Source organism: Linepithema humile, chromosome 6 (assembly GCF_040581485.1).
Source record: "Linepithema humile isolate Giens D197 chromosome 6, Lhum_UNIL_v1.0, whole genome shotgun sequence".
Taxonomy (NCBI): Eukaryota; Metazoa; Arthropoda; class Insecta; order Hymenoptera; family Formicidae; genus Linepithema; species Linepithema humile.
Window position 1 is genome coordinate 7,299,966 of NC_090133.1, and position 21,244 is coordinate 7,321,209.

Here is a 21,244-nt window from a genome sequence, read left to right on the forward strand (position 1 = left end):
ATTTTTCTATTCAACGGGATATGTAATTTTCGAATATCGTTTCTATCGCGCTCGCGTATCGCTACAAACATTTCTCTCACTTGACGCAATAACTCCAAAAGGCAATAACTCCAAACTCCTTTTTTCGAGAGTGATAGAAAGAGAGAGGAAGAGAGAAAGAGAGAAAAAGCCTGTTTGCAACCGTCAAGCCTTCCTGAAAAATCCAATTACCCTTTTATTTACAACATGCATCTGTTGCAAGCGCGTCTTCGCGATCTAACATGATATATTTCCAATATTTTTCGAATTAAGTGCTTAAGCATACGTATAAAATTATTGTTCTATTTTTTTTCACAAAATCAAATAACATGGTAATATTTTTCATTAAAAATTTTCGTATTATATGTGATTTTGATCTTTTTCAAGCCGTCCGATGTTTCGATCATTTATCTTTTAGAAATCTTTCAGAAGTGCTGCATATGTTGCGCAGATAATGAATAGGTTGTTGGGCGTTTGCCAACGAAAAGCCTCGTTGCTTGGGCTGTTTATTAATTTCTTCATTATTAAGCACTCGAAGGCACGTATGATACCACGAAGGGCTGTGTTATTATAACCGCACCGTCACACCCACCTATGGCGTGCGCTGTACGCATTAGCCAGCTCTTTCTCTCTCTCTATCTTTCACTTACAAAGGGACGTACATTGTCGCACACGCCTCGCGTACATACGTGAAATATCTTCGCAGCACCGCGCCGCTCTCGGCCGGATTAAAAAGGGCGCGCGCTTTGTCGCGCGAATTGGGTCATCGCAATTCAACTTTTCGATCTTAATCGAATTGTTGGCGCGAGCGAGAATGGACCCGCTGGGAGAGCTCGCGGTGGCTAATACGCTCACGTGACGCGAAATAAGATTATAATTAATATGCCGTGTATCTGTTGCATGTAAAATCGATATACCGGTGTCCTCTTGCGCGCTCCGACTGCGACGCGGTAACTCCAAGGTAACGAGCGCAGTTTCAAAGTCATTTCATGGCTTCGCATGGTACCTCAAAATGTAATCGGTCGAGAGTTAAAAATAGTCGAACAACAATAGTGATCGCAGAATGCAGAATCGATTACATGTATTCAAATATATGTATTTTAAAACCATGAATATCACTAGCAAGTATAATTTTGCTTTCTTTGAACTCTTTTTTTATTTAAATAGCTATACAACTTAACTAGGTTACTTTGGAGTGAACAAGGCATTGATTTCTCTCGAACAATGTCGAAATCGATATGTAGAGTTGCATAATGCTTGGAGAACGGAAGAGGAACCGGCGCGACCTCCGCGTCATCGTCGATCTTTTGGTGGCGGTGACACGTTGTCCTTCGGGCGGACGTTTAACACCGAAGTACAACAGCGGCGGTAGGCGATGCATATGCATCCAGCTTCCGCTCTAACCGTTGCATACGACCGGTAAAGTTCACGGGGTCGTCCGTTCGCGGTAGCGGACGCCGGCAAAGCGACCCGTCCGGAAAATATGAGCACCGCTGGATTCGCCATGTTGGCTACCATTGCGTTGGTTGAGCTTGGAACGGAGCTGTTTCCGGTACTGGAGGGCAGAGCAGGTATATCTATATACTACAGATATATATATATATATATATATATATATATATATATATATATATATCTACACACTATGGATATATGTACATGTATATACGTATAGACACACGTACGCACACACACTATGGCTTTGCAGGCCTTCACCCCCGTTCAGCCCATCTCAAACACCCTCGTGTTCACCCCTCGCACCACTCCTATGCTGCGGGGGCTGTTAGAGGGTTGCGCGGGTTGGAGAACCCAAGAGAGACAGATAGACAGCGAAAATGAAAGAGCAGCAGAGAGAGAGAGAGAGAGAGAGAGAAGCGAAATAGTCGCTCTCAACTTGGTTCACAGTATCATGGATCTGTCGTCTCTATCCTCTCTTTCTGTCTCTCTCTTCCTCACATTATCTCCCTCTCTCTCGTTTACACACGATTCAACTTCCGCCAGGGTACCTTCAAGGACATCAGCGCGATGAGGCCGGATAGCTGGAGAGTGCGGTCGACAGCATCGAGAACTCGGCTACGCCGCACAGTCGATACTCGCAGTCGAGCCTTTAAGAATCCGCAACTTCCGGCAAGAACTTTCCGTCCAGCGTGGACGGCGAGATATTAACCTTTAGGAGGTTGAAAGACATTATAAACTCCCTCTAAGATGGAGTCTAGCTCTTTGAAGATAGTGAACTGGAATGCTTTCTCTCAAAATGGAATCTCCATAATGGAATTTGAAAGAATATCTCTCTTGCTGCCGACAGCAGCCTTTGTCACATGATAGTTTCGAAATTAAATATGTGCACCTTATGTGTGTAGATACGTAATCAACAATTAGAAAGATTTTCGTGCTTTCACCGACTTATCTACTTCGTTTAAGCTCTTTAATTGTCACGATCTATCGCGCAAAACCCATTTTTATCTGTTTATTAAATCCTCTTAATGGAATTTACGTGTGGCGTGAGCTATGGCATCTATGGCGTACGTCCGCGCGAGCCGTGTAATACTTCTAATTCCTATTATCCTTTATAAGAGGGTCCGTCGTTGAATTTTTAGTGGCCGGCGCGCGTTCTAGGAACGTTCTCGCGCACTGAAATGAATTTCTAATTTCCTTCATTTTCCCTTCGCTCCACAGGAGGATCAGTAACACGAAAGGGATCTGAAAATGGGTATAGGGTGGGATTCGTGGGATCTGCGGTGTGTATGTTTCGGTTCTCCTCTCTAATTTCCATAAGGACCGATTGGCGCTATCTGATGAATGGCGACCCTTCGGCGCGCGATTCGTGGTAATTAGGTATTCGGCGGTATCGGGAGAGATCCTATCGGCGGACGTTCGGGCTCTCTCTCTCTCTCTCTCTCTCCCTCTCCCTCTCTCCCTCCTTCTCTTTCGATGGCGCAAAACAATTATGAATCCGGCGCGGGGATAGGCGTCGACCCTCACCCTCCTCGTTCCCTCTCGACATCTCCACCTCCTTCCACCGCGAGAGGTGCAGAGATGTTAAATAACCAATAATTGAGCGACGCTCATAAAATCTTCATTACACGCCGACGCTCTAATAAAATCGTCCACGCACTAATTTCCCGGCCCTCATCTCGATTTACCCCATTTTCGCTCAAGGGGGTAACTTCCCTCTCTTTCTCTTTCTCTTTCTCTCTCTCTCTCTCTCTCTCTCTCTCTCTCTTTCTCTCTCTCTCTCTCTTCCCCTTTCTTTCTCTTTCTCTGTCTCGCCTCCTCTTTAGTCACAGTAACGCTTTTACAAGCCGGCAGCGCGGCAGTCAGGCATACGGAAGAACGGGATGGAAAGAGGGTTGGCAGGCTGAAGAGCGCCACGGGGCGGCATCGCTGAACGAGACAATCATGTTATCGTATTATTTATCCACAGCATCGTGAGTTGATATACATGTTATCGCGTGATTTTTTTATGACAAAGACCGCGATTGAAGCGCCGGCCATGCGGCTTACCGTCCGTTAACGCGCCGATAAATAATCGCATCGCCGACCCTTCATTGATCCTCGTAAATTGAAGGTAGCGTGCATTTGTTTCTTGTTTTTTTTTTTTTTTGCATAGCAGGTAAAAGGGGAAAACAATTCAATTGTGACCCATTTAAAAAAAATATCACTACTCGCGTTCTAAATTGCGCTTTTTTTTTTTACGCAATGCTATTTAAAGTTCATTTTAGATCGTTCTTTCGCTTTGTATACCAGCAAATGACGGAACTTTGAAAGTTTCTCTTCCGACGAGAGGAATTCGGATGTGAAGGAACGAAATAAACCGCGTTTTCTTAGAGCGGGAATATTATTTTTACGCAGTTCTAAGCACTTTTCTTTTTTTTTTCTTTCATCTAGACCGGCTTTTCCGGCACCGGTAATTGGACGCAGCCAAAGCCTCGCCACCGTTTCCGAGTCACGTGTGTGATCCGTGCGGACGCACCTCGGCTCCGGCCCGTATACTCAACTCGTTAGCCGAGCTACCTGCTAGTTAAATAATTAACATTTTGGTTAGAGTGTACTCCCTCTCCCTTTGTTCCCGCTCCCCCTGTGCAACCTTTGTCCGACTGCCGCGCTCTCTCCTACGCCCTATCTCGCTCGCTTGGCCGACCGCGCCACGTCCCTTTCTCTCTCTACCGGCCTTGCACCCTGCCGCGTTTCTCTGCTGGCAGGCATATAGGTACGCTAAGTTCGCCGATGTGCGGCCCCGTAACACGAGCCCCAGTTAGTCCACCACGCTGTCCACTGCACCTCGCTCTAAACCCACCTTCCCCCGCCCCGCTCGCCCATGCGGCCATCTCTCCCTCTGTCCACCCTTTCTCTCTCCCTCCCTCCCTCCCTCCCTCCGCTCCTCTCTCTCTCTCTCTCTCTCTCTCTCTCTCTGTCTCTCTTTCTCTCTCGCGCTCTCTCTCTCTCTCTCTCTGTGCGCCCTAGCACGTTGCACTCGGAGGCTTCGAGCGCTACAGTCCGCACCCTCCACGGTGTGCATATTGCACGGTGCACTGTAACTATGCCCGCAGTCCTGAAATATACAGCCCACTAGAAACGCGTACCGCATGCGTGTATCGGGTGTGAATGTGTGGGTGTGTGTCCGTGGATACGTGTACGTGAAGCGGCACACCACACGACAGAGGAGTGAACGGGAAAGAGAGATGGAGGGACAAAGGGGGGAAAGAGAGAAAGATAACAGTAAAGGGCTCGAGAAAGAGCGAGAAGGTGAGAAGAACGGAGAATGAAAAGGGAAGGGGTTGGTTCCCCATAGCTACCCCTCTTTCGCTCGTCACCACGCTGAAAGGTGTACAGGGATGGAAGGTGTCCGTGTATGCGAGCACGCTATTGCACACACACACACACACGCGCGCGCGCGCGCGCGCACGGAGCGGAACATACGCGCTATAGCGCGGTGCTCGTGGGCGCGCGAGGATGTATCTAGACACCGCCACGTATGGCCGCTGTATCGCGTTAATGTACGTAGTAATGCATTATTAAATAATGTCCGGCCGTATACGTACGCCGGCCGCGGTGCGCTGGCGAGCGAAGAACATTCACCTCGCTCTCGTGCTGTCAGAGTCTAGGCCGTGCGAATGAGCGAGCGAACGATCGAACGGGCTTTCGATCCGCGGCTGTGCGACTGCTGGCCGAGTTCAGGGTTCGCGTCGTTTCACCGAAGAACGATCGATTTTTCCATCCACCTTCTCTATTACCGTTCCGCAACACCGTAACCGACTGCGAGAAATAGCCGCTGGTAGCAATCGATTAATGTTTACGAATAGTAGTTTGAATTTTAAAAAATGATGTTTGAACAGCAATCTCATGCAAAACAAGTTAAAAGTTATTAAATTCATTTTTTTCTAGAAGTGTGATAGATGTCGATTGTGATTATTTAGAACTGAAGAAATCTTGCTGAAATATTAAAATTAAGTAATTAAATATGTTAAATAAATTCTGTAATCGCAATTTACCAAGTAATATTATTGAATTATATATTTATATACGCGATGGTTTATAATAGTATATTACATACATCTTTAAATATATATGTATATACATAATTATATAGTAATGTGTTTATAGTATAAAAGCCATTTATTTTTTAGAAGTAATATGCAACACTTCAATGTTTAAACATCCATTAATTTCAATGAGAAGCAGAGATGTACTAATTTTAAAACTTTTAAACTAAATGCCACGGGTTTTAAATAATACTTCTTTGCCGCGGAATCGATACGATGACAGATCTTTTTAAACCTTTTGATTATCACGTATAAAAGTCACGCGACGAGAAGATATATAGCGATTTATTGACACGCCGATTAGTCGTTTCTACGACGTTCCACCGAGTAACCATTTATCAAGTCGCCTATCCCGATTCCGTCGCAACATCGGGGCATTAGAAGCGATTGGTAGGTTACGCGGCGGATCAGGTGAATCTCCACCGGCTGGAAATCTTTCCGACGAGATCCTCGCCGCTCGTCGTTGTTCTCGTCGTACGCGGGTGTCCATCGCGGTTCAAGTGGTCGAACTCGGTCGTAGTTCGAGGCTGATTTAATCTTCAAACAATCCGAATCACGACGAGGTTTCGGGTCCATCGGTTTGTTTGCCTGGCCACGGTTGTTTGCACCCTTCGCTACCTCTCCGTTCATCCGTTTCCCTCCTCTTCCCCCCACGGTCCCTGCTCCTACCTCGGCAACTCTACCGTTCGCTCCCACATCGTCCTCCTCGGCTGCTCCTTCCCGTTCTGCCCCGACGCCCCTCTTCCGCCCCACGAAGCACATGCCTACAGCAACTTAGGAGTCGCCAGTGAGTCTGGACCCTAACAAGAAACTTACCCTTCCGCCCAAGCGCCCCTCCGCGCAGCGCCCCGACGTTGTTCCATCGTTCCTGCTGAGAGAAGGAGGTTGATAGTAACAGAGTACGGAGAATGCGAGAAGAGAGAAGGAGAACGCGGCGGGGCGAGCGGGGATGCGCGTTGGCTGGGTGGAAGCCGGGATGCGAGTTTCGGTCTACGAAGGGTGGAGATCGGAATTGTGGGGGACTTGGTGGTGTCCAGGGTGGCAGCCACGATGGCATTACCTAAGGGTCTGCTGTGGAAGGAAGCCGGAGGAAAATAGAAGGGAGGGGGAGAGAGGGAGACGGAGATGGGGCGAGCGAAAGAGAGGCCGACAAAAAGAGACGTCGGCAGAAAGAGAGAGAAAGAGTGAGGGAGAAGGACGGTCAGGTTGGAAGGAGGGACTTCTTGCAAAAAGACACTAGAGGACAAAGGGGTATAAGACCGACCGGACGGGCGACTCGGGTTCGAAACGAACAAAGGAAACGTTTAATCTCAACGTGTTACCTCGAAGAAACCACCGCTCAGTCATCTAGCATTGTACTTGGTTGATCCCATTGTCCTTATTTCTTACATTCTGGAAATTAGTTATGTAGTGTGTGAGGAAGACAACGAACCTCGCGGAACGATACTGTCCGAAAACTAAGATCCGTTGAAAAATTTTATATCTGTGTGTTTGCGCGCGCGATTGAATCTCTCCCTCGGCACATTTATGAAATTAATCATAAGGTTAAACCGTCAATGAACGACGTGTCACATGATTGTTGAACATTTTCCGCATCGAAGGAAGTCGTATGGATTGCGCGTAATACCTAAGTGCGCAATCTATCCGAATAAAACATGAGATTAAACATAAACTTTTGTTGGACTAAACATAAAGTCCGGGTTTTCTATAGAAATATATGTATTTGCAAAAATTCAATATACATTTTTTTTTTATCCTTTGTCTCTTACCATTTGATTTTTTAACTTTTTTGTACTTTTATTTAATTTATTTAAAAAATTTTGCAGAAATAATTTAAATCGAATAAAGATCGTAATAATGATTTTCTCATCATAATTGCAACAGCCAAAATTATTTATATTAATGTACATAAAATTGTTAGTATTGTTAGAATCTTAAAGAAATTAATTTCACTAAATAAGTGAAGAAAAAGTGTATCTTGTTCACAATGAGAAAATGATGTACCATTGCAGGATATAGAAAACTTGCCAACGTGATTGAAATTCAGCTTTCTGTAAAGCTTGAATGATCGTTGGTCAAAAGTTCACGAAATATCTTTCTGTATCAGCCGTCGTTGTAGTGTTTTCAATTGCATATATTTTTCCTTTGCATTCTTCTGAATCATGAGTCGCTTTTTGCTTTTTGACAGAATAATTTTTAGAATCTCTAATTCACTCAGAATATCTATATTTATAAATAATCTAGGATACAAAGAATAGTTTGATTAGGAATTTCAAAGCAAATAAAATGATTCTAGCAATTCTAAGATAATTCTTCTAGAGATTTAATTTTGTTTTCAATCGAGATTTAATATGCGAGATTTAATGACATTAAGGTATTATCATATTACTTAAGCTAGCATTAAATGTGAAAATCGTTATTTCATCTTATTATCGGTTGGATATTGCTTACCGCTTCATTCATTTATTATATCTCTGTTTTAGAACATTCACTAGTCTATTTTTAAAAATAAGAAATATTCTTAGCTCCTATAGGATATATATATATATATATATATATATATATAACAGTATACTGTTCGTGATTTTCGCTGAATGATTTCTTCAGAAGAATGCTGTTTTTAACAGAAAGTATAATATTTTATACAAATAATTCACAATAATTTTACTCATGTCACTTTAGTTTATTAGATCCTAAGGCTCCATGGAGGCATCATAAAATTTTATTGATTCTCAGAGTGGTGACAAAAATCATGACCAAACTCTCTCTCTCTTTCTTTTTCTCTCTTTCTTTTTTCTGAAAGATAACTGTCTACCTTCATCCGGCAGCGGTGTGACACTCCCCTTCGTCGTCGCCGCTACCCCTTCGTGGAAGGCTGGAAGGTTTTTTGCCTCGGGCGATTCGGAGGGGTGGTCAGGGAAAAAAGGAAAGAGGGACGAGGAAGAGTGGGAGGAGGGTGGAGGTGAGCAAGAACCCAACCTAAGAGACTCGATCCGAGGAAAGAGCGCACGGCAAAGGCTAGTGGAGAGAATAAGGGCGGCTTGGGGTCTCGGTGGGGTGGCAGGAGATGAAATGGGAGTAAAGATACGAAAGGAGGACTCAGCTAGGATCCACGGGGACCACCTAAGGTATAAAGGACGACGTTCGGTCTTTCCACCCCTATATTTGTCCCCTCCGTGCGTCTCCCCGCCGTCCCACATATATATATATATATATATATACACACACATGTGTCGATGTGTGAGAGAGTCTGACGTATATACACATATACCCTGCTCTTAGGTTTATAAACTCCACGCGGTATATAAAGATAAACGTATACATATATATATATATATATATATATATATATATATATATATATATATATATATATATATATAAATACAGGTGCACAAACGCATGTACGTATCCGTGTATCGCAAACACGTATATCGCATTGTATTAAATCCGTTAACGTACAGCGGCTTATCTCTACAGGAGATAGAAAATTTTCTGCAAAGGGCTCTCATAAAAATTTTCCATTTCCCTCACGTGTAACGCCAAGTCCGTATCGTGAAACTTACATCGTGTTACCACTCCGTTTCTCTCGCGCGTCACTTTTAGATCACATCCTAATTACAATCGTTTTTCCATTTTTTTTTTTTCACGCAATCGCACCGAAATTGCTGTTTTCGTCTGTGCGCGATTCTACACGATTCGCGTATATAAAATGCTATGATAAATCAAGTGACAGTTCCAGCGCGGTGTCACTGTTTCGCCAGAACTTGGCGAGGGAGTCGTACGGGTCGTGTAAAAAGGATGACTAGCTGGGTCAGGAAAGACGCGGGGCCGGGGATAGGAGGAGTAGCAGGGAGTGGGAAGAAGAAGAAGAAGAAGAAGAAGCAGAAGAAGAAGCCGGGAATACTGGCAAAGATCGAGAAACGCGAGGCGGTCGGCCGGGGAGAGAGGGTGGATGGCGGAGAACTACACCGAGAACATATCCCTGCTTGAGAAGTTCTCCACGCCACTTTCCGCCTCTATTGTGATTTATGCGCGTGATGAGGGTGGCTATATCATGGGGTTTTAGACTCCGGTGATCTCTTCGCCACTCCCCCTCCCCCTCCTTCCCACCTTTCTCCTCGTCGGACTCGCGGAGGATGGCCCGTGCGATCGTCCTCAACGAGATCACAAAGGATTCCGCCGAGTCGGCGGTCCATACCAAGCAGGGGGACGGCGCGAAGGAATCTCGCGAAGGAATACGGCGCTCCACTTTTCGACTCTGCGCGACAAGACGCTGCTACTTGGTCGGGTCTTAATCTGGCTCCTCATCTGTCGGCTATAATTCAATTTCGCGGCGCTCTGTCATCTCACGAGGACGAGAATGACGACGACGACGACGACGACGACGACGACGATGGCGACGCTGGTTTTTTTTATTCCCCCTTCTCCCCTCTAGCGAAAATCGTTATTCGCGCCGGAGCGACGAATGCATTCGGTCATATTAAATAGGAAAATAATTTAATTTCCTCCGCTACCGCGGATTTCGCGCGCCAGATTGACGGCGGATTGATTTACATTAAGTGCGGCGTGCAACTTTAAAGCGCGCTCCCGTTTGCCCTGCCGCGGCAACAGCGGAGTATATAAAGGGTCTAAATCCGGTCGATCTGTTTTCGGTGGTATTTTTCACGTCGCCACCGCGATTCGCCGCCGGACGCACGCGATGAATATATCACTTAAGTGGAGAGCGAAACAAATATCCGGTCCCGTGTCAAAAGTTATATTTACTGGAACACACTAAACGGTAGAACGATCAAAGTAATAGATACGCGAGCGCGCTGTGGATTTTCCACGGCGCTTTTGTCAAATATTTGATACAATTATTGCTTCTTATTTATTACAGCAAACAAGTAAATGATCTAATTTCGGTGAACTGAACTTTTACCGCTACGTGATATGAGTGATACGATTTATTCCGACTGCCGCGCGAAATATAAAGACTACTTTAGTTATATTTTCGTAATTTCTGTAATATCTCATATTGCCGGAATTATATGCTCGGGTTCTACTTTTGCTTTAAATCGAATAAGAATCAGTCTTATATGTATATTCAATTTCGTAAAAAGATCATTAGTAATCAATACCATTAGTGGCAATTGCAATCCATTAATTACATGCATACCGTTAACATTCTATTTTCATGTCGGTGTTAACACGGTTCATATTCAAATCTGTTTCAATCGATCGGGTTCTATTTCGGGGTCGTATCGCAAGATTGACCTCATCCTATAGTTAGCCTCCGGTTACCGAGGTGAGGATACGATTCCCGGAGGTTGCTGTTTGCGAAATGTAGCCGTAAGCGCGTAACTCCGTTTGTTTAATTAAATTCACGCGAATGCCGCGGGCTGTAACTACCGATCTATGAAATAAAAGGCAGCGCGCGCCCGGGTATCGTTGCGCCGCGCAACATCGTCGGTCGCAACTTTGCAATCCTTTGTGAAGTCGCCCAATAGGGGACGATGTAATGCGCGATTGCACGATCCTAAACAGGCGAAGGGAAATATGATTAACTATCGAGTACCGTTATAGAAATATTCGTGACTTCACAAAGCATAAAGAAATAGTAACACTTTGATGTTCTCACAAAGTTTTCGCAAAATATTTCTATATGTAAGAAACCACAAAATATTACGCAGCGAGAGAAGACAGTTAAATTTAGGTAATGTCGGAAAAAAATGGCCACTCAACTTTTAACCTGAAATATAACGGTTCCATTGTTGAAATGGTCAATGGGTATCTTCGGGCATTCATCGGAATTCTTCGGATTGCCGTCATAAAAGCCGAAGCTAGAAAAATTTTCGAGGAAAATGCAAACATACCTGTTTCGTTTGGCGAAGTCATCACCGATGAAAAGTGCTACCTGAGTAGAGATGGATATCCGGTCGAAGGAAACTAAAAGCGGAACCTATCTTCGAAGCACTTTGAAATACGAAGTCCTTGATAAAGCTATTCATGGTTTCATCTCATCTAATAAAAAGAGAAAGAAAAAGAAATTAAAATTAATAAAAAAAAAAAAAAAAAATATCTTTGCATTTATTGTAACAATAATGATTTCGCTTATTTTTATTATTACTCGCGAATGCCAGATACTAGATGACTAGTTCGCTCAGACGTAAGACCGTCGCAAAGAAGAAAAAGTGCGCCCAGAGCAAACGAGGCTCGGGACAGATGTGAAAGGAGCGGCGGACGAGCAAAGGGAGAGCGGAGATGGGGGGAGTGGATGGTTTGAAATGACCGCCGAAAGTCACAACTCGGAGTGTTCTCTCGCGGGGGTGCGTGGGCGGTGGGTGGCGGTGGTAGGTTGGTTCGCGGGGAACGTTCCGCACAGTCGCGAGCGGTGTGGGAAGGTAGAGGTGGACGAAAGCCCTCGCAGAGAAATTAATATCGCCCAACGGCGGCGCACACCTCTCCGCACACACACACATACACACACACACACACATACATATATGTAAGCGCGCAGCGCACGACGTGTACCGGTACATATACCGGGCGGTGCGCACATACGTACATAGCGACGACGATACATACAACGCTTCGCGGATACGTTCCTCTCTCGGCCGTGTCCTTCTACCTCCTCCGCACCGACATGCCCCCTCGCCGCTCCCTCGATTCAACCCCAAAGGACTCCCTTACTCTCCGACATAGGGTATGGCGTAGCGGGGCGGGCGTGGAAGGGCACGGTACGGGCGAGCGGGGGAGGTTGAAGGGTGAGCGAGGAGTGTGAGAGTCGAGGTAGCAGAGAGAAGTTGGGTTTCATCTCGAGGGCTCGGGGGACGGACGGGGCAGGGGGAAGGGGGGGGGGGGGAGGACGCGCGGCAGGATAGAGAGTGAGACTCCGTAATATAGGATGGCTTGTGTGCGCTGGAACGAGTCTCACAGAGCTTCCCATCTCCCTCCGATTCTCCACTGTTGCCTCCTCCCCTCCCCTCCCCCGCCTTCCGTCCGCTTTCCTCACGCTCTCTCATCCCCCCGGGCTCCCTACGAGTCTCTCTTTCACTCCGGGTCCCCTACTCTCTTCTCTTCCATCTACGCGGGTTCCACCTTTCTCCTGCTTTCTCTCCTCTCACAACCCTCAGCCCTCTTTCTCTCGTTCCCTTTCCCGCCTCTTCCCTCCCGACACGTATACGTGGAGACGGAAAGCCGTGGCGCGCTATACACACACGTGCTCACGTACATACGGCTCCCAAGGTTTTTGCTCGTGGCGGCCAATACTCTCCGACAACGAGGACGACCCCTTCTCGTACAGGATAGAAACGGGGGCGAGCGCGGACGGGCGGAGGAGATACGATTTTACCCAGCTGCCGTGGCCGAGACATTTTTTCCCTATCTAGGGATAACCTCGAAACTGGAGTAGCCCTGGTCGTGAGAGCTCCGAAGGAGAGAGACTCGGGTCTCGGGTAGAACGAGTTTCCCGTCCGTCCCTCCCGCCCTGCCGCCCGTCCTCTACCCTTTTTTTGTTGGAAGTCGAAGGATCCTCCCGGCTCTTACGTGACTTTTCCCTGCGGAAAATAACGCGGTGCCGCGTTTTCTTTTCTCTCTCGTCGTTCTCCGCATCGGGGGATAAAATATAACCGGCTGGTGCAAAGATCCACTCGGACGTAACGAATCTGGAGAGAGATCGCGCGTGATAAATAATTTCGATTTACCTGTCCGCGACGTGTCAAGGTGATCGGGATCGCCGGACGAGAGATAGTCTGTCGAAAGTAACGAAAACAATTCATCTTTTTACCGAATCCGTTTTATTACGACTGTAAATCTTTTGAGGCAGAAGAGCCCCTCCTTCGAAATCATTCTACGGTGATACTTTATAGCATGATGGATTTTACCGATGCCTAGTCGGCGCGTGATAAAAAAAATACCCTGTGGCTCTGTGACTGGATTATCGTCCGGGCTAGGGTCGCTGGCGGCAATGAGATAGGGGGAGCGAAACGAGCGGAGACAAGTTTCGAGTTCGAATATCTACAAAGAAAATATATAAGGTTTATCGTTTATCGTTACAAATCGTTATCTCACCGTTCGACTTTTGAGAGATTATTGTAGTTATTGTACTTATAGATATCATTTGTAATAAAGCGTTTTGAACATTTATTTAAATATTATTGTTTGAAGAGGCGAAGAAGAGATTCATGGCTCAAGAGTGTAAATAAGTTTTTACATTTTATTTTTCAAAGATTGTTTTTGAAATCAACATTAAATGTAACGTTACCTTCTAACGTTGTAACGCGATTAAGTAATTTGCGTAATAATTTTCCCAAAAAGGATTTATTTGTTTTATCTAATTAGCGCCTTCCTAAATTAACACATTCATTTATGGAAACACGCGCAACGACCGAAGCTTTTCACTACGAGCCGCGAGTATCGTCTTACCTGCGCGAACGATAACTCCCTTTCGCTTCTACCTTACGCATTTTGCGTTTCATCTGCATACGAAGAAGCGATGCCGGGAGAGTGCGGAACGTTAGCGGACGCGGTAATGCATTATGCTACATTCGCGTAATAAGGTATGATAACGTAACTTACATTACCGGACGTCGCTCGCGCTAACGATAATTGAGGCGTCGAGAACGCGAGAGCGAGATTTTTCTCTTAGCCCGGCCTGTAACATACTAGCACGTATAAAATTAAATCTGATAATGATGTACGTTGCGATATAATACGGTCTCTCTAAGAGAAATCCCGATTTAATTTCCATACTCGAGGAACTTATCCGTTTTTCGAGATACCTGCGGACGTGTGTAACAACGATCTATCAATTTTCAACATATTATATCATTTCTTCCACATTTAATATCGTCAGCCATATAACACCAAACACCTTGCGCCAAAGATATTAATCATTCTTACTTTGGATGTAAAATATTAGAAAAAACATATATTTACTTTTCAATTCATTTGTTTCTATAATATAATCTTATACAAATTTTCTTTTTGTTCTTTTTTACTCAAAAAAAAAAGGTAATAGAAAACAAAGTAAATATTTCTATTTCTTTTTTATTTTTGAAAAGATTACGTCTCTTTGGACAAGATGTGAGTGTCAAAGATACTGTCTTGCTATCTTAGCTCTTCTATATCAGCCGCGAGTAGCTTCTACATTTGTTGGCAAGACATCGAGTCAACTAGTGATAAGTATGCTTATCGGAAATACAACAGGAACTGCCTCAGACATTTTGGAAATATCATTATTTTCGGAAATGCATTATAGATTATACATATATTATAAGTGCAAAAGTCTACGAAAAAACATATACAATAAATATATCGCATTTGAGAACAATATGTAATATCTTAGCAATGACGTGATTTATTCGAACAATGTCAATTCTTGAAAATTAAAAATTAAAAACTGTACAAAAATTGTAACACAACGAAAGGAAATGTATTTTGCGAGTATCTCTTAGCATCGGGAGTCCGAAAGCGCCGTCGGGTGAAGATAATTAACAATTAGCGCAGCAGCGGAAATATCAGTGCCGCGAAAATTTCCGCGAGTCTCTATCGCGACGGTATTTTGCCGCGGCGAAACTTCCATCTCTCCATTTTCGCCGCCGAACGCACAATTACGAGAACCGCGCGCGTTTGAGCAACATCGTAACTAGACCCGGCATAAATTCTACCGCACGGACGGGCGTTTTCGCGAAGTTGCGCCGCGACGCTCGCTGGCGCGGCGGTGGCGGTGGGTTTCCAGCGGAAACTTTTCGCCGCGGAAACGCGATGCATTATAAAACAGCACCGGCGAGAACCCTTTGCTTTCGCGGCGAGATCCCGCGGTAACTGGCGCTACTACCGTTCGCAACAAACGCGTGATAATCGTGCAAACGTTGAAATGTTTTCATGCAAATATCGCGGTTGTTTTAGTTTCGTGGAAGTACTCGCTGAACGCAAGTACAGGCCAATAGTCATATCGATAATTTTTCTACTAAACTATTCTGAATATATCTCGTGATTACAAACCAAAATATTTTTATGGAAACCCTGTAAATAGAGAAGAAAATTTCTTCTCTAATTAAAATTACTTAGGGAAAAAATTTATATCTGCGTTTATTTCTGCTAAACTGAATAATGAATTTCTGAAATCAAGCATCAAACTTAAAATCGCGAGTTAATTACGAGTATTTCCTTAACCAGAGAGAAAGATGAGGGAAGACGGTGGGTGAAGGAGCAACAGCGGCAGGACGCATAAATTGTTGTGACTATTTTAAGATTTCGGGGCGAGAGTTTATGCGGCAGTTAGAGGCGAGCGCCGCGAAACGCGTCCAACGGTCATCCCCTTTATTCTCGTTCGTCTCTCGTTTTTTCTTGTTCTCTCTTTTTATTTCACTCCGCTCACGCCGTCCTCCTCCGCGTGTGTATAAATTCTAGCGGGCGCATAAATTGCCGCCGTTACACGCGCGCTACGCTCTCTTAAACTCCGGTTTACCAACGGATGCATGGCAAAAATGTCGGTCAACGAGTCCAGTTGGCTGTTAGTCCTGCCTTTGACCAGACAAAAGATCCTGCATCGATCGCATTTTTAGAAAAAAAACGATTGCAAGCCAATGGTTTAATAAAAGAATTTGTAAGGAGAATTCTATTACTATCACACGTATTAATTATTTCTAAGTACTAACGATACCTAATGATCCTATGCTATTTCTTTCTCCGGTAATAAAATATTAAAGGCTCGATGATTGGCTCTTGGAGGTAATATACTTTGTAATTCACGTATAAGTTGAAGTGAGCTGTTACCGTAACATTATCACATCACATCCGACGGTATATCGTGGGATAACATTCGAATGCCGTGCAATAAATCGATAATCCCCAGAGTCGTTCAAGTCTTTTCTTGCACCTAAGTATGAACGAGTCACGATTCTATGCGCGCGCGAAGAGCGCTTTTTCCGTGGTCGTCCTCGTGCCACGGATTTCACGCTAATAGTCACGTATCCGATTAACCGATTCGCTAATTAAACCTTTAGCGGTACCGTCGGCCAGCCGCAGCGCTCGAAGGTACGCACGCCTCCAGCTCCCATATGTAGGTATATGTATACGCACGATATGTACGGGGAGAGGAGGAAACGGAGGAGGATTAACGGACATCCAGGTTGAGGACGATGGAACTATGAAAGGATGACGAAGGGATGGAAACAAAATTCAGCAATAATTTTAAAAATTTAAACGAAATTCATGCTATTCATCTATTATGTCTATACTCTTTAATTATATAAATAAATATTGGAAAGATAGTATTTTCTCAAGTTTTACTTTCTATTTGGTGGTTCTGTTTATTTAAATATGTATACGCTCTAAAAACTAAATCTAAATATTGTAGAAATCTTTTATCTTTCCTGATAAAACAGCTGAATTTTTTTCACGTAAAATTTATCGCTATGCAAATTTATCGCTATGCAATTAAATAATTGAAATTTGATTTCTAAAATTCTTAATAAATTTAAAAGCATAATTTAATAATTTTATATTAAAATTATTTTTGGTTGTACTTTAGTTTAACTTTTCGGTGCACAAATATTCTCTATAGATCTGTAATCAATAACGGGGAGAGATGGAAATATAGAGAGAGAGACGATGACGTAACGAGAGGGGATCGAGATGGATACGAATATAGGTATCGAGTCCGTCTGTGGTCGTCGTATCGATACGGATCGTCGCGTATGTATGTGTGTTCGCGAGGGCCACATGTCCGTGACGGGAAGCCGGCTGAGGTGGTCTGCGGTTATTTCGGTGATTGGTTTTATCGCGTTGGCAACAGTGCGCGAGTTGCTCCTGCACGCGCGATTCTCCTCCTTTCTCTCTCTTTCTCTTTGGCATCCGATTGTACGCGTGCGTGAACGTGCATACGAATTTGCTAGATATTAGCCGACGGGCTGTGCTTCTCTGAAACAGAATTGGAACGTATTCATCCCTCCGCGAGATATCGATGACTTTCTCATGGCAAGTCACATCGTGTGAATAAAGATTAAGGAGAAACTAAAAAGATGTAGTGTGACAGTGATCTAACCCATTTTTCTAACTCGAGGAAATTAATCTTTAAAAAGAGTTGACGAAATTTAGTTTTCTCAGCCTCAAGATTTATTTTTGAGAAATTCTCAAAAAGTGGGTTAGAGACTTTTGCTGGACCCTTCAATTGACGCAGCTCGATTTAGAAAGTCGCGGCATATCTTACAGCTGTTATCCTAGATACATCCTTAGTTAAGGAGGACGCGTCATGTTGCGTGAGGCAAAGCATTTGCATCGCTAAGGAAACTCATGCTTCTCTGTTTGTACGATTGAGATTAATCTAATGAAAATGAAGAGAAAACGTCGATATGCTGTTTAACCTTCAATTTGTGACGTAGAATATTTGCTCATATTTTTCCCCACAATTCTAGTACTTAAAAATGATTTATCTAAAAATAAAATAAAATAAAATAAAATTAGCAATTTTTTTAGTTTAGAAAGACTTTTTAATTGACGTGCAATGTATCTAGAGTATCGTATGGATAATCGGTATCGAATTCTGGCGTTCTTAATCGAGAACCGACCAAACTACCCACACAGGTGCTATATCTTCGAAGGATTATTGGGCGGAACACTAAAAGGTCTTTGCGGGCGAAACACCCTGTATACCAACGTTTACGACGGTCCAGGGAATGCTTTCTCGATAACCAGAGGATGCACCATGCTGCGCGTATTCCTCGCGCGGGCTTCGCGTACAGGATCATATCCAGCTAGCGTCGTGTATATGAGGATCATACATGAATGCGTGTGATCGTGCGACCGGTGTACTCAGTCCCCCCCCCTCCTAAAGAGCGACAGAACCGCGGCCGAGAAGGTAGACCCTGCAGTGGGTGGCACCCGCTTCGGTACGATGATAGCGAGGTGCGTGCATGTTTTGCAATTATATACGGTGTCGCGGAAAAAAATAGGAACACTTGGTAGATTTTAGAATTAGAAATAAGTATGACATCAGATACTATACTATTATTGACTATATTATGATAATTTTAAATTGTAATGATATATTTTAAGATTTGTTGCGTTAATATATAATAAGTATATCGGAAAAATGATTAAATGCATATGAAAGATTTATATTATAATAATACTATTGTGAAACATATATGATAACAAAAATGAGTGAATTGCAATCACCTTCTGCGCTCCGAAAAATTTAATTTCTCACTATTATTCTTCATTCTTTATTACTTTTCTATGTTGAACTACAAATTGAAGTAGCTTGACGCGAGTAAAAGAAAATCAAACTTCTTCAGTTAGCTAATTCCGAAATTATGCCTGCGATTTCGAAATGGCATTAACGTTTCCTCCACGGCGAAACGCCTCGGAGCATCGATGTGAATTATAGAAGATCCTATGGATTTTCTAGGGAACGGCCGAGTGACGTAAGTTCGATGTCCTGGGTTGGTCCGCTTGCGAAAAGGTCGATCTATTCGCGCGCTATTCGCTCCAGTTGATTCGATTATAAGCCTGCGAAAAAGCGACAGATAATTTCAGCCCCGCACTTACGCGTTTTTAGAAAGAAACCTTAATTATTTCTGGATACCACCGTCGTCGTTTCGAGCGCGAAGCTTTCTAACACCTAATGTCAGGCTAATAAACTAACATATAATATTATATATGCGATAATTCGCAAATGTTGAAGGTAAGTAGGCGAACTGTAAATGCTTTTTAAGTATAGTTGTCCTAGAAAATTTGTGGCAAAGACAAAATCACACAACAGCGATTTTGCTACTTGCACAATTTTTATTGAGTAACATGGAATGCTTGGATCGTAATTATGTATATTCTCATTTGTATCATCATTATTTTTTCATTTCGTCTAACATTCACATCATCCGCACATAATTTGATTAACATCCATCAAAATAGAGCAATGCTTTAATGACTAAATCTATAATCTAATAATGACCGAATTACTTTCTTTTGTTACGATAAAATAATACTTTTTCATAGAGAAATATGTATGTATCTTTTACAGTCACAAATTAGATGCAAAAAATATATAAACTAAAACAAGAGAGAAATGTGAAAAAATGAGAAATAAAATATATTTCTAATATCCAATAATATGATTTAAAAAAAACGACCATATGACTGCGCTCATATGCGTTCGTATTGCGTACATATTAAGCATTAACGAGTATGATCGCGCTTTTAGCGATACACAGCGCTCAGAGCGTGCGATGCTCATGTAACACATTCTGCCGTCGTGCTTTGACTATTCAAATTACGAGATATTAATTATAGAGCTAACGCGACGGACAACACCAGCGTCACGCAGCGCGGGAGCGAGCGCGATATCGCAAAACCCGCGTAAATAATTCATGTCGGCGCGATCGAACCGAACGCGAAACTGATCACCCGTGTCCCCCGTCATTGGCCGCGCCGCGTAATACAAACAAGCATTGTGATGATCGCAGGCGCCTAGTCCGCGAAATCACCGGATCCAGATCTATCCGGCTCTCATGAATAGCGGGGCGCGCGCTGATTCGCCCGCGGCCTAATTGAGAACAACGGGAACAACGAGCGTGCTGTTACTTGTGCGCGGTGTTGTTCGTTGCGCGGGACCGATGCGGATATGTTCCTTTGGAACTGGGAAAAGAAGAGCTTTAATTTTCCGGACGTACGTGCGCCGGAAGCCTAATTATCCGAGCCGATGAAAATTCCGAATAGTCGATAAAAAAAAATCGAACCATGGGTATATATATATATATATATATCTCATCTTCTTTTTAATTAATGACAATTTAATAGTGATTAATACAGCATCGTAAATTAAATAGTTCTTTATCTCATTTTCAACTGCTGCGATAGGAAAATATTATGTTTGGCAATTCTCCTGGATTTCCTGGCATTACCTGTACACGCAATTTCAGCGTTTATCGTATCTCATATACGGCATTATCTCGTATAGTAAAAACATCTAAATTTGCAGGGTATGTTCGACGCAAGCGGAGAAACAGCAGGATGATGGTCGCGGTACATGTCGTCGCGACGCGACAAAACCGCATCTCTCCAGACGTGTAATGAATCCGACGATGCATCAAATTGCTCCTTACGTCAAATCCCCCGTTAGATCGGATACTCGCTCACGAACTCCGGCGAAAGTTCGCACCTCCTCAGGGATGCTTTCGCGACGAGTTTCGCCGTTTATACCGGAGGACTTTGTGACATGCGCGTTTCATCCGCTCGTTAGCTAGGTATCTCGGCCAATCGTATGCCGGATATTAATTAGGCGAGAGCCCCTTGTACCCGGCCGCCGGTCGTGGATCCTTCCAAGTTCGGTGCGCGCGATTTTAGAAAATAGCGCATCTCGACGCGATGTATAAGAAATTTATGTTTCTTTCCAAATTAATCCTGGTAATTTCAGGAAAGATGCTTGTGAACTTTAGAACGTAAGATTCAGCGGTAATGTTTATTTACACGCAATTTTTGCAAACAAATGTTTTTAGCATTAATGTGGCTTGGAAATAAGTCCGGAAAAATTAAGTCGCGAGCGCGGGAAAATCCGGTATTTATCTTTTGTATTTGTGAATCTTTTGTATTTGTCAGTCATTAATTAACTCTCGCATAACCGTGCCATGCATTATTAGCCGTCATTATGCGCCGGGCACGCTTTCGCATATTAATGTGCAGTACAACGATCGTTG

At 43.7% G+C, this 21,244-nt stretch overlaps 1 protein-coding gene and 1 long non-coding RNA gene across 7 annotated transcripts in view; one reads left to right on the forward strand and one right to left on the reverse strand.

The window, feature by feature from the left end:
* The window catches only part of LOC105678238 (uncharacterized), a 279,329-nt gene that overhangs the window by 126,348 nt on the left and 131,737 nt on the right, over positions 1 to 21,244 (reverse strand). For 3 of the 6 annotated variants that reach the window (XR_010890926.1, XR_001101679.2, XR_010890925.1), the window contains exon 8: positions 11,420 to 11,567. The exons of 2 other annotated variants lie outside the window; for them this stretch is intronic. Coding sequence is in view for 1 of the 4 variants with exons in the window: in XM_067357965.1 (XP_067214066.1) it covers positions 6,378 to 6,432; positions 11,420 to 11,441 (77 nt within the window). In the remaining 3 variants the exon portion in view is untranslated. Of the gene's footprint in view, positions 1 to 6,377; positions 6,433 to 11,419; positions 11,568 to 21,244 lie in introns of all 6 variants that reach the window. One more of the 6 variants, XM_067357965.1, reaches the window with a different exon arrangement.
* Positions 1 to 21,244, forward strand: part of LOC137000662 (uncharacterized) — a 47,815-nt gene that overhangs the window by 25,198 nt on the left and 1,373 nt on the right. The gene's annotated exons all lie outside the window — the stretch shown is intronic.